The following is a 15,170-nucleotide window of genomic DNA, read 5'->3' as shown; positions in this document are numbered from 1 at the left end:
TTGCTCTTCTTTTGAAGTAAGTCAGTAAATGCTGCTCACATTTGGGAAAGTGGAAAAGTTAAGCTCCACCTCCTGGAGGGCATAGTATTTACATGAACTACTTGGAATTCTTTAAGGAAGAATTGTCTCTTCTTCCCCGATTTGTTTATTTTTTTATTTAACCGGTTATTTCTATCAGTGTTGACTGCTTGATATTTGTTTTATATCTTGGGTTATGAGTCAATACAATGTTATTTATTTTGTTGCTAAGATTGTTTCAGCTGTAGTCATTGGGAGCTTTTGCAGATTGGGCTCTTGTGATCCTTTCTTTGATATGCCTCTTTTTTTTTTTTTTTTTTTAGTACTTTTTACTTTTTGGTACTATTAGATGCTCCAGACTCATCTTGTATTGTCCCTGCCCTAGTCCTAGAATCAGTCATATTTGTTAGGACAGCGGTATCTAAAAAACAGGATCTAGGTTCTCGGTGTGTTGTTGTTCCTTCTAGGCCTTCTCTGCTGACAGAGCTGGGAATTAAATGTGTGTACACTCACCTATGTGTGTGCTACATCTATAAAATTGTTTCTTTATCCATTTGCATCCATATTAAGGTAAACAGGAGTTCATACCTATGTCTCTGACTCTAATCTAGTATACATTGGTTCATGCTAGCCTTCCTCCTCCTTGGAAACCTTCACTTTCTAAAAGTGAGAACCTTGGCTCCCACCAACCATCATTTCTGTGTTTAACCCAAGTATGTGTGTAAAACAGTCACAGAATGGTTAAACTGTATCCCTGCTCCATTTTTTTTTAAAGAAAAGTCTTTTTTAAGTTTTTAAATTAAAATTTCACACTGAGAAATTATTGATGAGATTATTGGTGAGATGATTGATTTAGGAACTAAATCCAAAGGCAAGCTCTCCAGTCTGTCATCCACTCAGGTAGGACATACAGTGGGAGAGGCAGGGTGGCTGTGGAGAATCAGGATCCCTGCTAGGCAAGTTTGAGCCTTTGACCCAAGCCACCTCTTTAGTTCTGCCCAAGCCCTGCACATCTACCTGGAAGCTGCTGATACCAGGAGAGGCAGGGAGCTGCAAGACCACTGAGGAGCCAGCCACTAAGTCGGGGTGTGGGGAGCTTGTGATGGCAAGGAAGCCTCCACACTTTAAGCTGCTGGGTACATTTGGGAGTCCCTGCTGTATAACTCCTTGGAATGGATCTGTGGTGGTCCTCTTCTGATTCCAGAAGGCATGACCTTTGAGAGGAGGCAGCTAGCAGATACCTTGTGACTGCAAGATCACACCACCTGGCTTCCAACCACCAGTCCTGGGACTGGGCGTGAAGGAAGGGGTGCTGGCCCAAAGGGAGGTTTCTTTGGCTCTTGCCTGTTGATCCCAGCACCTCAGTCAGCCAGCCCATTCTCACATACGTTAGTTATATTTAGTGATATATATTATAGTTATATACTAAAAAGAGAAAAAAACCTGCCTGAAAAGAAACTCCTGAAGAACCCATGTGCCTCGGGAAGTTTACTATCCCCTCATCCCCCACCTCCTCTAAAATAAATCATCTAGTTTGATCTTCAGGAACCCCCACTCACCCCAGCTCCCCCCACCTTGGCCCTCCTGTGTTCCCGTGACCTTGGACTGCCCTCCAGCTCCTGCCCAGCACCTGGCAGCAGCTGTCTTATCTCTGACCATCCATCTCAGCCATGGCTTTCTGCCAGGTGCCCCTCTACTGTGCTCCTGGGGACCACGTTGGCTGTGGATGGTGGAGGTGAGTGGGATCCAGGTGGCCTGGTAGCTTGGTGGAGACCAGGCCCAGAAGGGACTGAAGTTTGCAGGAGGGGAGCAGACCACAGCTATTATGGTGCTGTTGCTGCTCTGAAAGCCGTCAGAGGCATATAGCTTGGAGAACATGGCCAGTGCGTCAGGAAAGTTGGGTGGTGTGGCAGGGTGTGTTGCTGAGGGTGCTGATTATCTGGTGGTGGTGGTGGATGTTGGGAATGGTGGTTTTTTGGAAAAACCACTCAGGGCGATCTCCAGCTGCCAGTGGGCTACCTGCAGCAGTTGTGCAAGCTAAGGCCGGCATGAACTGGTTGATCATGACCCGGTGCCATAGCTGGTCCATGTTCACCAACATGGCTCTGGGCCTGCATGATCCCAGGGGGTGGCATGGGGAACTTGCCATCATGGGCTTGTGCTAGCCGCTGGCCACAGCCTGCAGACCCTCACTGCTGCCCACCCAGGAGTGTCCCGGCACCCCTGCTCCAACTTAAATTTAACATTACAGAATGTTTACTCAATATCTTTGATTTTTATACTCAAAATCAAAGATAGAACGTATTTTTGAGAAAAGACTTATTAGTCAAGACCAGGAGTTGGCAGAGAAAGACAATTATCTTATGGTCTCACTCATTTAGGGAACATAAGAAATAGGAAGATCGGTAGGAGAAGAAAGGGAAGAATGAAGGGGGGGTAAACAGAAGGGGGAATGAACCATGAGAGACTGTGGACTCTGGGAAACAAACTGAGGGCTTCAGAGGGGAGGAGGGTGGGGGATTGGGATAGGCCGGTGATGGGTATTAAGGAGGGCACATATTGCATGGTATACTGGGTGTTACGTGCAAATAATGAATCATGGAACATTACATCAAAAACTAAGGATGTACTGTATGGTGACTAACATAGCATAATAAATTAAAAAAAAAAAAAGACCAGGAGTTGGCAAAATTTTTCTGTAAAGGGCCAGATATTAAGTATTTTAGGTCTTACATGCCGCAACTGGTATTTGCTAAATTTGTGTATTCATATGATAGAATACTAAATTAAATTTACATTAAATTTTTATTTTTATTTTTATTTTTATTTATTTATTTATTTTTTTTTTAAAGATTTTATTTATTTAGTTGACAGAGACAGCCAGAGAGAGAGGGTACACAAGCAGGAGGAGTGGGAGAGGAAGAAGCAGGCTCATAGCGGAGGAGCCTGACGTGGGGCTATCCCATAACGCCAGGATCACGCCCTGAGCCGAAGGCAGACGCTTAACCGCTGTGCCACCCAGGCGCCCCTACATTAAATTTTTAAATAATGAAAAAATTCAGTGGAGGTATTTACTTTTCTTTGGCATGTTATTTTATTCTCTTTATTTTGTTAGCTAATTGTTCCAGTTTTAGATTCTGACATCTAACATATTAATGATCAAATTTTGCTTTTTGGCGATTGCAGATTTGATAAATGTGCGGTAAGTTGTTATTCAATTGATACTTGTTGAACGTGGCAGAGTCAGACTTTGGTATGCCATTAGAAGTCTTTCTTTAGGACCCTTGGGTGGCTCAGGCGGTTAAGCATCTGCCTTCAGATCAGGTCATGATCCCAGGGTTCTGCGATCAAGTGCCGCATCGAGTTCTGTATTAGGCTCCCCGTTCAGCAACTTCTCCTGCTGCCTGCCACTCCCCCTGCTTGTGCCCTCTCTCTCTCTCTCTCTGACAAGTAAATTAAAAAATTTAAAAAAAATTAAAAAAAAGAAGCCTTTATTTTCATGTTGATCTGTTAAACAACCTTTTGGATTAAATTGCTCACCCCCTTGAGGGAGTTTGTTGACTGTCTTGAAGGTATAAAAGCAGAGTGTGCTCTTTTTAGACCATCTATTCACCATGGCGAGTTAGTGGGTATTGAAGAGGCATTCACGCGAAGACCCCCATAGCCATTCAGGATAAGAGGCAGAAGTCCTAAGTTTAGGAGTGAGAATGAGATTAGGTGTTTAAATTTTGGGCATCTCTCATGAATTTTTTTAGTATTTTTGACCTTGCTCTCATTTCCCTGGGACACCTTAAAAATACTTTGAGGAAAAATGTTTTCTTGATCTTCCAGTATAAAAATGAGATTTTTCAAAATGCTTTTCTTCTGCTGCTATTCAGCTTCTTTTTGATACATCTACCGTTTTGGTATTTTGAAGTATGTTTAATAATTTATTTTGGACTTTTGCCCAGCCAGCATCAACATTAGATTTGTGAATCTCTAGTTTCTAAAGTCTTTCTTTGTCCCATTTAGGGAAAATCATCAGTACTGCATTTTCTCTCATCCAGTCTGCTAGTCACCTTTTGTTTTGTTTCTTCACAGATTTTTAAAAATTATGTATGTGTGTTCATGAGTTAGAATCCTTGGGGCTCACAGATCTTTTGGATGTATCCTTTATGCAAAAAAATGGGGGTGGAGTAAAATTTTCATAAAATATTAAGAAGCTTTGGATCACTTAAGTAGCCCCAAGTTAAAAATTCCTTATCTTCTGCCCATTTAAAAATGGCTACTCTCTATTCTCTTATTTTAAAAACATTTTAATTAATTAATACAGTAAATTATGTTCTCATACAGAAATTAAAGCATTACAGTTAAAACCAAAGTTCTTCCTTGATCATCTTTTAAAAGTCTCTTTCGTAGGTATTCTCACTGTTTTCATGATGGTGTATATTTAAGTTTTTTTTTTTTTGTATGCCACCATCGACAAATATACACGCCCATGAAAAGAGTATATTTGTTTTCATAAATGATATCAAATGGTTGTTATTCCATAATTTTTGTTTTCCACTTCACAATATTGCTTGGAGATTTTTAATATCACTACATGTTCTATATTCTTTCCAAGTGTTGTGTAGCATATTATGTATAACTTACCATAGTTCAGAGAGATCTGAAGGGCTTGTTAAAATGTTAAATGCTGAAGAGGAAAAAAAAAAAGAGAGGAACAAATCAAGAAACAGAGTCTTCACTATAGAGAACAAACTGATGGTTACCAGAGGGGAGGTGGGTGGGGACATGGATTAAATAAGTGATAGAGATTGAGTGCACTTGTGATGAGTCCAGAGTGATGCGTGGAAGTGTTGAATCACTATATTGTACACCTGAAACTAATATAACACTGTATGTTAACTGGAATTAAAATACAAACTTAAAAAAATACTAAGTGCTGGATCTCACCTTTAGAATTTCTAATTCTTTAGAGTTGGTGTGGCCTGGGAATAACTGAAATTTGAACCGTGCTGTTGGGGCCTGGTATTATTTTTCTAAACTATGGTAACTGAAATTCATGCATGTCAGAACTATGCAAAGCAAGGATTGTCTGTATCCTTTTTTTCTTAAATTCCAGTGTAGCTAACCTACAGTGTTACATTAATCTCAGTTGTACAATATATTGATTCAACAGTTACATATATTACTTAGTGCTCATCAAGATAGGTGTACTCTTCACCTATATCACCCCTGCCCCCTACCCACCTGACCTCTGGTAATCATCTGTTTATTCACTGTAGTTAAGAGTCTGTTTTTTGGTTTCTCTCCTTTTTTTTCTTTGTTAGTCTGTTTCTTAAATTCCACATATAAGTGAAATCATGTGGTATTTGTCTTTTTCTGACTGCCTTATTTTGCTTAGCCGTATACTCTCTAGCTCCATCCATGTTGTTGCAAATGGCAAGATTTCATTTTTTTTATGACTGAATAATATTATATATTATTATTATTAAAGCTTGGAAAAAACAATATATACTATTTGCTTATATATGCACAAAATGTTTCTGGAAAGGTATAGAAGAAACCAATAACACTGGTTGTTTATAGGGAAAAGAATTAGTTATCTGGGAGACAAGGGGGGAGGAAAACCTGTTGTTACTTGTCCCTTTTATATCTTTTGAGTTTTAACTACCGTGTGTATGTGCTACTTATTTAATCCAGGAATAAATGTTTTTCTTTTATTAAAGAACAAAGAAGATATGTTCTGTTTACATAATAGTTTATTGAGTCTGGCTGAGTTCTTCGTATCAGTTAATTCTCATAACTATCATGTGTCATAGATAAATTTATTATCCCTGTCTTAGGGATGTGGAAATGGAGGCTTAGAGAGATTAATTAATTAGCCTAAGGTCACACAAAGTGATAGGCCAGGGATTTGAATGTAGGCATTCTAACTGTAGATCATGAACCATTAATCATTATGTTAGACAAAAGCACAGAAGGGTTGAAACCATTTAGAGTAAGTGCCATTAGAAACAGTCAAGGGTTCGTGTGTTTGCTTAAATTCCTTTATTTGTAAGCGTTACGTATCTCAATATTTTATTCACTGCCCATGCCATGTAACTGAATTAGTAATCTTTTGGCTTTTAGGGAAAGTTGTTTTTTATTACTTTACAGCTGATATTTGTGCAGCATAATAGTTTATTCATTTCACATAATTGCACGATGGATTAGTGATTTGTTTAGGCATTTGTGCTTTCTCTGTGTATGTTATCAGTTCTGAAAAAGAAAGTGAAGGTGGACAGATATTCCCCTTGTAAATTTAGACCCATGATTTGTGTATGAGTTTATGTGTATGGAAGCAGAGTTACATACATTTCAGTAATCATGTCATAGTGTCTCTTTTCACTTGATAGTAGCTCATTAATTCAGGTTAATGACAACATATATTTGAACTTTCTATTTTTTTAGTAAATTGGTAGACTTGCTTTATGACTTTCCTTACTAATATATTAATACATCATATAATAATATATAATATTTCTAAACTACTAGATTTTGGAAATTTTGCCATATATGACTTTTTCCCCCATAGATATCACCGAACAGTGGCATCATTAATTAGGCTGTACTTGAGATGCAAGGTAGAATATTATATCCATCTAGCCTTCTTTAGCCTTGCATATAACAAGTTTTTATTTGTTTGTAACTAATCTTGGATATCACCAGTAAGAAGGAGAAAGTTGGAAAGTAAGATGTAATAATAGATTGATAAAATCACAAGTTATTCTCATGTATGTCAGGATAGTCCAGGCATTGATAAGCCTTCTTGTGATTTACTAACTGGAGAGGAGGTTGTTTACTTGGTCTGTATGAAGGTCAAATGAGACTTTGTGCATCAAGGGAAAGCTTTAATATTGGAGGTGAAAAGGTATGTGGGAAAAAGCACAGTTAAAATTCTGATAAACAGTATGTACCTGAATATATTTTCCCTTTCTCTTTGATATTTGCTTTGTAAAATTATATACGCTTAATGATTTTTTTTAGCTTAATTTCCTGGGTTTCTGCTGCCTTCTATAACTGTTGTCAAGTTACATAATTTGTGAATTTTATCTTGTTAACTAAACATCAGTGAACTCTTGTACTGTGTCTCAGCTTAAATGTCAGCTCCATAAAGAGCCCTTTCCTAGGCATCCTGTCACAGAGTAGCTTCTCTCCATTGCCATTACTCTGTTCATTGCTCTGGTTTATTTCCTTTATAGTATTTACCACCATCAGACACAATCTATTTTTCATATTTGTTTACTTGTATTCCATTACCTGGAATACTGTCAGACAGATAGTGGGAAGTTATTCTTTGTTAAATATGTTGTAAATAATAGAATATTCTCATATTTTTCTTAAAAAGTTTCTTGTTGTAGGGGTGTCTGGGTGGCACAGTCGGTTAAGTGTCCAACTCTTGGTTTCGACTCAGCTCGTGATCTCAGGATAGTGAAATTGAGCCCCGAATCAAGCTTTCTGCTCAGCGTGGAGTCTGATTGAGATTTTCTCTATCTCCCCCTCTGCCCCTCCTGCTTGTGCTCTCTCTCTCTCTCAAATCAATCAATCAATCAATCAATCAATCAATCAATCTTTTTTTAAAAGTTTCTTGTTGTATAGAGTAAAAGACCATTTTTCACCAAGCGTGCTTGTCTTTTCAAAAAGAAAAGCATACGGATTTCTTTTCCTGGAAGACCTAAACTCTTTGGCTTAAACCCTATCAGTTAAGGGCAAATAGGAACAGGCAGCTTTTGAAATCTATGGCTCTGCACTGTTGGTGATGCGTTGGGCATCAGGCTTCAGGCTGATCTGTTTAGCTCTTTTAAAAAACAAAAAACAGGGTGTGTATTCTTTTTTTTTTTTTGCTATGTGTGTATAGTTTATTTATTTATTTTTTGATGTAAAGTTCTATGATTCATTAGTTGCGTATAACACCCAGTGCACCATGCAATATGTGCCCTCCCTACCACCCATCACCAGCCTATCCCATTCCCCCACCCCCCCTCCCCTCTGAAGCCGCCCTCAGTTTGTTTCTCAGAGTCCATAGTCTCTCATGCTTCATTCCCCCTTCTGATTACCCCCCCTTTCTTTATCCCTTTCTTCCCCTACCGATCTTCCTAGTTCTTATGTTCCATAGATGAGAGAAATCATATGATAATTGTCTTTCTCTGCTTGACTTATTTCACTTAGCATTATCTCCTCCAGTGCCGTCCATGTTGCAGCAAATGTTGAGAATTCGTTCTTTCTGATAGCTGAGTAATATTCCATTGTATATATGGACCACAGCTTCTTAATCCAGTCATCTGTTGAAGGGCATCTCGGCTCCTTCCATGATTTGGCTATTGTGGACAATGCAGCTATGAACATTGGGGTGCATATGGCCCTTCTCTTTACTACGTCTGTATCTTTGGGGTAAACACCCAGTAGTGCAATGGCTGGGTCATAGGGTAGTTCAATTTTTAACTTTTTAAGGGACCTCCACACTGTTTTCCAGAGTGGCTGTACCAACTTGCATTCCCACCAACAATGTAGGAGGGATCCCCTTTCTCCACATCCTCTCCAACAATTGTTGTTTCTTGCCTTGTCAATTTTTGCCATTCTGACTGGTGTAAGGTGGTGTCTTAGTGTGGTTTTGATTTCTTAAGATAACTGGTTAATGAGTATTATTGCATTTTATGATTTCTGTTCATCGTGTTTTCAGATTGATTGCCACTGAGCTGTGATTACTACTTTTGGAAGTGGCTTTTGCATTTCTTGGTATATATCTGTTCATTCTTTTGGTTAAACAATTCAGTGTTCGAAGAAAAATAATGCTCTTCTCTAGTATTTTGCCTTCCTACGTTAACCCCTAGATTCAGAAATTTAAGAATTTCGGGGCACCTGGGTGGCTCAGTTGTTAAACGTCTGCCTTCGGCCCGGAGCGTGATCCTGGGGTCCTGGGATCAAGCCTCGCATCAGGCTCCCTGTTCCGCTGGGATCCTGCTTCTTCTCTCCCACTCCACCTGCTTGTGTTCCCTCTCTCGCTGGCTGTCTCTCTCTCTGTCAAATAAATAAATAAAATCTTAAGAAAAAAAGAAATTTAGGAATTTCTATTACTAGATATTAGAATGAATGAATCAGTGTTCTACCATTGGGCATTATACACCATCTTCTCTACTAATTCAACAGAGCTTGTGTCAGTTATAGTGGAATGAGGGAAACTTCACTACTTTGCTAGGCTTCCATTGAAGTATTTTTCCCCTTTTCTTTTCCATAGCAGACTCATTTATGTAAAATTCAATTTTACAGTTAAATATTACCATGGAGTCAATGGTGTGATGGGTAAGAGTGTGGATTCTGAGTCATGTTAAGTCTGAATTCGAATTCTGTCTTGGCCAGTTCATTTACTGTGTGAGTAGGCAAGTTATTTTATCACTTTGACTGTTGGTTTCCTAGCCTGTAAAATAGATTTAACAATACCCATTTCTTCGGGTTGTGATAATGATTAAATGAAATAATGTCTGCAGCACAGTGTGTGGCACCTGGTCAAGCAGCACTCAGTGATACTAGTTATTATCTTAGTCATTTATGTGAAAGAATTTTAGTACAGACTAAAATTCTGAGAGTACAGAGTCTCACAGGTTTCTATCTCTCATACCTTTCAAATATTATTTCCCATTACTCAGTTTTTATTAGTAACATAAAATTGGATTATACCTCTATGTTTGGACAGTTGTTTAGGCTGTTCTCTCTGCTGATCTCCTTTCTTTAAGAGTATTGGCTATCTAGTTTTGTTTCTCTGTTACCTCTTCTTCATTTGTCTTTTCTTTTTTCTTTTTTTTTTTTTTTTTAAAGATTTTTTTTATTTATTCGACAGAGATAGAGACAGCCAGCGAGAGAGGGAACACAAGCAGGGGGAGTGGGAGAGGAAGAAGCAGGCTCATAGCAGAGGAGCCTGATGTGGGGCTCCATCCCGGAACGCCGGGATCACGCCCTGAGCCGAAGGCAGACGCTTAACCGCTATGCCACCCAGGCGCCCCAGTCTTTTCTTTTTTCTAACTCTTCTCTCTCTCTCTGCCTTTCTTCCCCCCTACAATCTGTGAAAATCCCTTAAACCAAACTACTTCACTAATTTCTTACTATAATTCAGGTCCTTATTGGTTTTAATGAACTTTAATTTTTTATTTTTTAGAACATTTATTTCATTTGACTTACATCTTACATATATTTGTATTTAATTTAATTTAATTAATTAATTAATTTATTTATTTGACAGAGATAGAGACAGCCAGCGAGAGAGGGAACACAAGCAGGGGGAGTGGGAGAGGAAGAAGCGGGCTCATAGCAGAGGAGCCTGATGTGGGGCTCGATCCCATAACGCCGGGATCACGCCCTGAGCCGAAGGCAGACGCTTAACCGCTGTGCCACCCAGGCGCCCCATATATTTGTATTTTAAAAAATTAAATTCAATTAACATATAATCTATTATTTGTTTCAGGGGTACAGGTCTGTGATTCATCAGTCTTATATAATACCCAGTGCTTATTACAATAGGTACCCTTCCCAGTGTTTGTCACCCAGTTACCCCATCCCCCCCTCACCTCCCCTCCAGCAACCCTCAGTTTGTTTCCTAACATTAAGAGTCTCTTACGGCTTGTCTCCTTCTCTGGTATTGTCTTGTTTCATTTTTTTCCTCTCTTCCCCTATGATCCTCTGCCTAGTTTCTTAAATTCCACATATCAGTGAGATCATATGATAATTGTCTTTTTGTGATTGACTTTTTTCACTTAGCATAATACCCTCTAGTTCATCCACATTGTTGCAAATGGCAAGATTTCATTTTTTGATGGCTGCATACTATTCCATTGTGTGTGTGTGTGTGTGTGTGTGTGTGTACACACACCACCTCTTCTTTATCCATTCATCTGTCAATGGATATCTGGGCTCTTTCCATAGTTTGGCTATTGTGGCCACTGCTGCTATAAACATTGGGGTGCAGGTACCCCTTTGGGTCATTACATTTGTATCTTTGGGGTAAGTACCCAGTAGTGCAATTGAAAACTATTTTCAAGTTTTTGAGGAACTTCCATATTGTTTTCCAGAGTGCTGCACCTTAATGAACTTTTAAAAGTCATATTTACTCAGGCATAATTTATATACAGTAAAATATATTCTTTTCAAGTGTGCAGTTCCAGGAGTTCTGAGAAATGCATACAGTCATATTACCAGCACCACAGTCACCCTCCAGTCACTTTGTGGTTAGTCCCTTCTCCTGACACCCAGGCAACCATTGATCTGATTCTGTTGTAGCTTCTCTCAATAGGTTTTCTCCTTTTCATTGCTGTGTAGTTTTCCTCATATGAATACACTACAGATTGTTTATCTGTTCACCAGTTAGACATTTGGGTTGCTTTCAGTTTTTAGATATTTGAATGAAACTGCCGTACATATTTCTGTACAGGTCTTTCTGTACATAGATGTTTTAATTTCCTTGGGCAAATAGAGTAAATTTGGAGTGAATTGTTGGCTCGTATGCTATGTGTATGTTAACTTTATAAGATATATTACCAAACTTTTCCAAAGTGCCTATACCGTTTTGCTTTCTAAGCAGCAATGTATGAGTTCTAGTTGATTTACATCCTCAGGTACACTTGTATACTATCAGTATTTTAAAATTAGGCATTGTTTGGGTATGTAGTGATATGTAAATGGTTTTAATTTGAGTTTCCATAATTAGTGTGATATTGAGCATCTTTCTCTGTCTTTCATCATGTGTGTCTTCTTTAGTGAGCTGTCCAAATCTTTTGTCCATTTGAAAAATTGAGTTCTTCTCAGGTTGGTTGATAAAGTTATTTATAAGATTCGTGTATCATAAATATTTCCTCTCAGTCTGCAGCTTTTCCTTTTCCTAAGTGTCTTTTGAAAAGCAGCCTTAATGTATTTTTACATATTGTTTTCTATCCTTGCCTGTTTTTTGCTCAAACCCATGTTTTCTTGAAATTTTTTTTAGAAAGATAGAAACATTTTTTAATGTTTATTAAATAAAAAACATTTTCCAAAAAAATTCCCTTTTTGTTTATTTTTTAAACTTTAAAAAAATATTTATTTGAGAGAGAGAGGGGGAGAGTACAGAGTGAGAGGGAGAAGCAGACTCCCCGCTGAGCAGAGAGCCCGATGTGGGATTCCATCCCAGGATCCTGAGATTATGACCTGAGCTGAAGACAGATGCTTAACCGACTGAGCCACCTAGGTGCCCCCTTTTTGTAATATATAACTTACATATTTACATTTTTCAGTTACTAGGGAAAGTTTAGAAGGTTATATCTTGCAAATGGAAGTGTACTCTGTGGGAGAAAAGACCTTTCACTTTCTGCTTTTATATGGCATGGCAAAACAGTATAATTGCTGTTATAATTAAAAGGATATATTATACTTAGAAAACCAAGACATCATAAAGAAAATTAAAAATTATAATTTATAATTTTTATAAACTCAACAAATTATAAACTCAAAAAAAGTTGGAATACATATTGAAAGTAATGGGCTGCTATCCACAATACATAGTTTCTGCAAATCAATAAGGAAAGGGATATTTGAAAATTAAAACTGGTCAAAGGAAACAAATTAACAGATAATAGCCGAAGAAATATAACTGGCCAACAAACATGAAAATGGATACTCAACTTTACTAACAATAAAAGAAGGAAAAATTAAAACGCCAAGGAGGTCACTTATAAGACTGGCAAAGGAGAAAGAAATCCATGCTATCCAATGTGGGGAGAAGGCAAAAATGACATATCATTTACCTTTTTTTCACAGAACAGTTTGATAATGTCTTTTTTTTTTAATATTTTATTTATTTATTCGACAGAGATAAGAGACAGCCAGCGAGAGAGGGAACACAAGCGGGGGAGTGGGAGAGGAAGAAGCAGGCTCGTAGTGGAGGAGCCTGATGTGGGGCTCGATCCCATAACGCCGGGATCACGCCCTGAGCCGAAGGCAGACGCCTAACCGCTGTGCCACCCAGGCGCCCCCATAATATCTTTTTTTTATATGCACTTTCTTTATTATTTTTATATTCATTTTCCTTGGTTATAATAGTATGTATTTCATGATGACAGCAAGTGGCAGCTTAAAAAAAAAGTAGTTCCAGAAACCCATTCCAACTTTTCAAATTCTGAAATATTTCATAATTCTGAAAGAAGTCTGTAGAACAACATTTCAGATTGGTACCCCACAAAATATAGTCATTAGCTTAAGGTATCTATACTTCTATTTATACACTCTGGCAAGGAGCAGACAAAGTTCATTTTAAAGGCTAATGTTTTAAGTTCCCAAGATTCTGAAAATTAAATGTACTTTATTAAAAGAATTTTCAAAACAATCTTTGAAATGATCTATACATATTTACTCATAGAATATCCCCCTGCTCAGCATTGCTCATTGAATGTTTTTTATGCCAACTAACAAAATAGGAACGAACTCATTTTTGAGTCAGATAAGCCACAAAATCCCAGTAAACTTCAACAAAGTATTTTATGAATCAGAGTGAGGGTGGAGGAAATACAAAGAAGTTTAAAAAATTCCACATCAGGTATCAACTGATGGTAATGTGAACTTTTTACAAATGCTAGTGGATATCCCTGGGTGGAATATGAAAGGAAGCTAATTTGGGGACATAACGTTGTTATGCTGTTTTACTTAGTTATCTAAAAACATGGAAGGATGCTAACGTATGTAGCTTTTGTATTTTTGGTGACTCATTTTTGTTCTATTTTAAAGGAGATTTTACATATAATTAGTAAGCTAGATTTTTTTCTTCTTATGAAACTCATTGGCTCTTGCTACTCAGACAAAAGAAAAGGTTTTTATTGTTTTTCTTCTACCTCAGTCCTCAATTTTAGAGGCAAAATGTTTTCTCATTAGAAAGGTGGAGTCTTTTTCAAAATGCATGCTGGCCTCTCAGATCAGTTATCCAGATGTCTGCCCCTGGACCTGTTCTGTCCTGTCCATTCTTCCCTTTCTCCATCACCCTTGGCTCCCTAGCTGTCTTGTGCTGTGGCCACCTTAATAAGCCTCAACAGCAGGATTTCTCAGGAAATAATCAGAAAGTGATTAGTCCTCAGTTTGATAGTATCTTCAAGCTGTAAAGTGTGAATTCTGATGCAAGGTTTGGAGAAAAAAAGCACTTCCATGCGTTGTACCTATACTCCATAGGTACCATGCTCCGCACTCCTTCTGCCTCTACAATTTCTTTTACAGTCCTTCCCTTAGGATTCACCTTGGGCTTAAACCTCACTTAAAATTCTGCGTCAGTCTTTTTACTGTTTTCCCCACTATTCATGCTAAATCCCTGTAATGCCTTCCTGATGCATTTTGACTAAAACCCAAATGCCTTGCCATGGTTTATAATGTTCCTTATGATCTGGCCGTTGCTTGTTTCTTCCCTTGCTCTAGCAGAATGGCTGAGAGATTTTTACACAGCATGCACTTTGTTTTCTGCTTAGAATGCTCTTCCCTACTTCCTGGTACCTGCTCCCCCCTCACAAACATGTAGCTCCTTATGCTTAGGTCTCCACCTAAACATTGCTTTTCCAGAGAGGCTTTCTAATAAGTAGGTCCCTTTCATATCTGCCCCCTCAACACCTTTTATTCATTGTGAAATCCTGAGCCCCTGTTGTTCTGCCACTAGAATTAAGACTTGAGTTATTTTTAGCATCAACATTAGCATAAAGGAAACTGTTGGGAATACTCAGAACAAAGACTTAGCTTTTTCAAGTCATTCTCATTGGTTGGCTGTTTTTGATCATATTTTTCTAATCCTCAGAAGACATGAAAACATATTGTTTAGGTATTTTCATTCCTTGCCTTTGGATTGACTATCCTGTTTTAACATAGAACTTGACTGTAAAATCATATAAAGTCACAAAGCTATTAATATATACTTGATTGAGTGATAGAGTAATTTTATCACAGTTCTAAATAAAAATATGCATTTTAATGGAAGGGAAGAGTTATAGATTAGCTTTAGTAAAATTATGTATATATAGTCCTGGATAGAATTTTCTCTGGCTGGGGTGCCTGGGTGGCGCAGTCGTTAAGTGTCTGCCTTCCGCTCAGGGCGTGATCCCGGCGTTCTGGGATCGAGCCCCACATCAGGCTCCTCCGCT

The 15,170-nt window shown here is 38.2% G+C and overlaps 2 protein-coding genes across 3 annotated transcripts in view; one reads left to right on the top strand and one right to left on the bottom strand.

The window, feature by feature from the left end:
* The window catches only part of WDR70 (WD repeat domain 70), a 303,131-nt gene that overhangs the window by 65,456 nt on the left and 222,505 nt on the right, over window positions 1-15,170 (top strand). The gene's annotated exons all lie outside the window — the stretch shown is intronic.
* LOC100472309 (UBA-like domain-containing protein 2) lies at window positions 1,664-2,119 on the bottom strand. Its single transcript, XM_011237345.1, is given in 5 exon segments — window positions 1,664-1,758; window positions 1,761-1,932; window positions 1,934-2,004; window positions 2,007-2,050; window positions 2,052-2,119. Coding segments are annotated over 5 exon segments (450 nt in total).

This window comes from Ailuropoda melanoleuca, chromosome 3 (genome assembly GCF_002007445.2).
Source record: "Ailuropoda melanoleuca isolate Jingjing chromosome 3, ASM200744v2, whole genome shotgun sequence".
NCBI lineage: Eukaryota > Metazoa > Chordata > Mammalia > Carnivora > Ursidae > Ailuropoda > Ailuropoda melanoleuca.
Note: the sequence above shows the minus strand (reverse complement) of the source record. Positions and strands in the feature narration are given on the sequence as shown.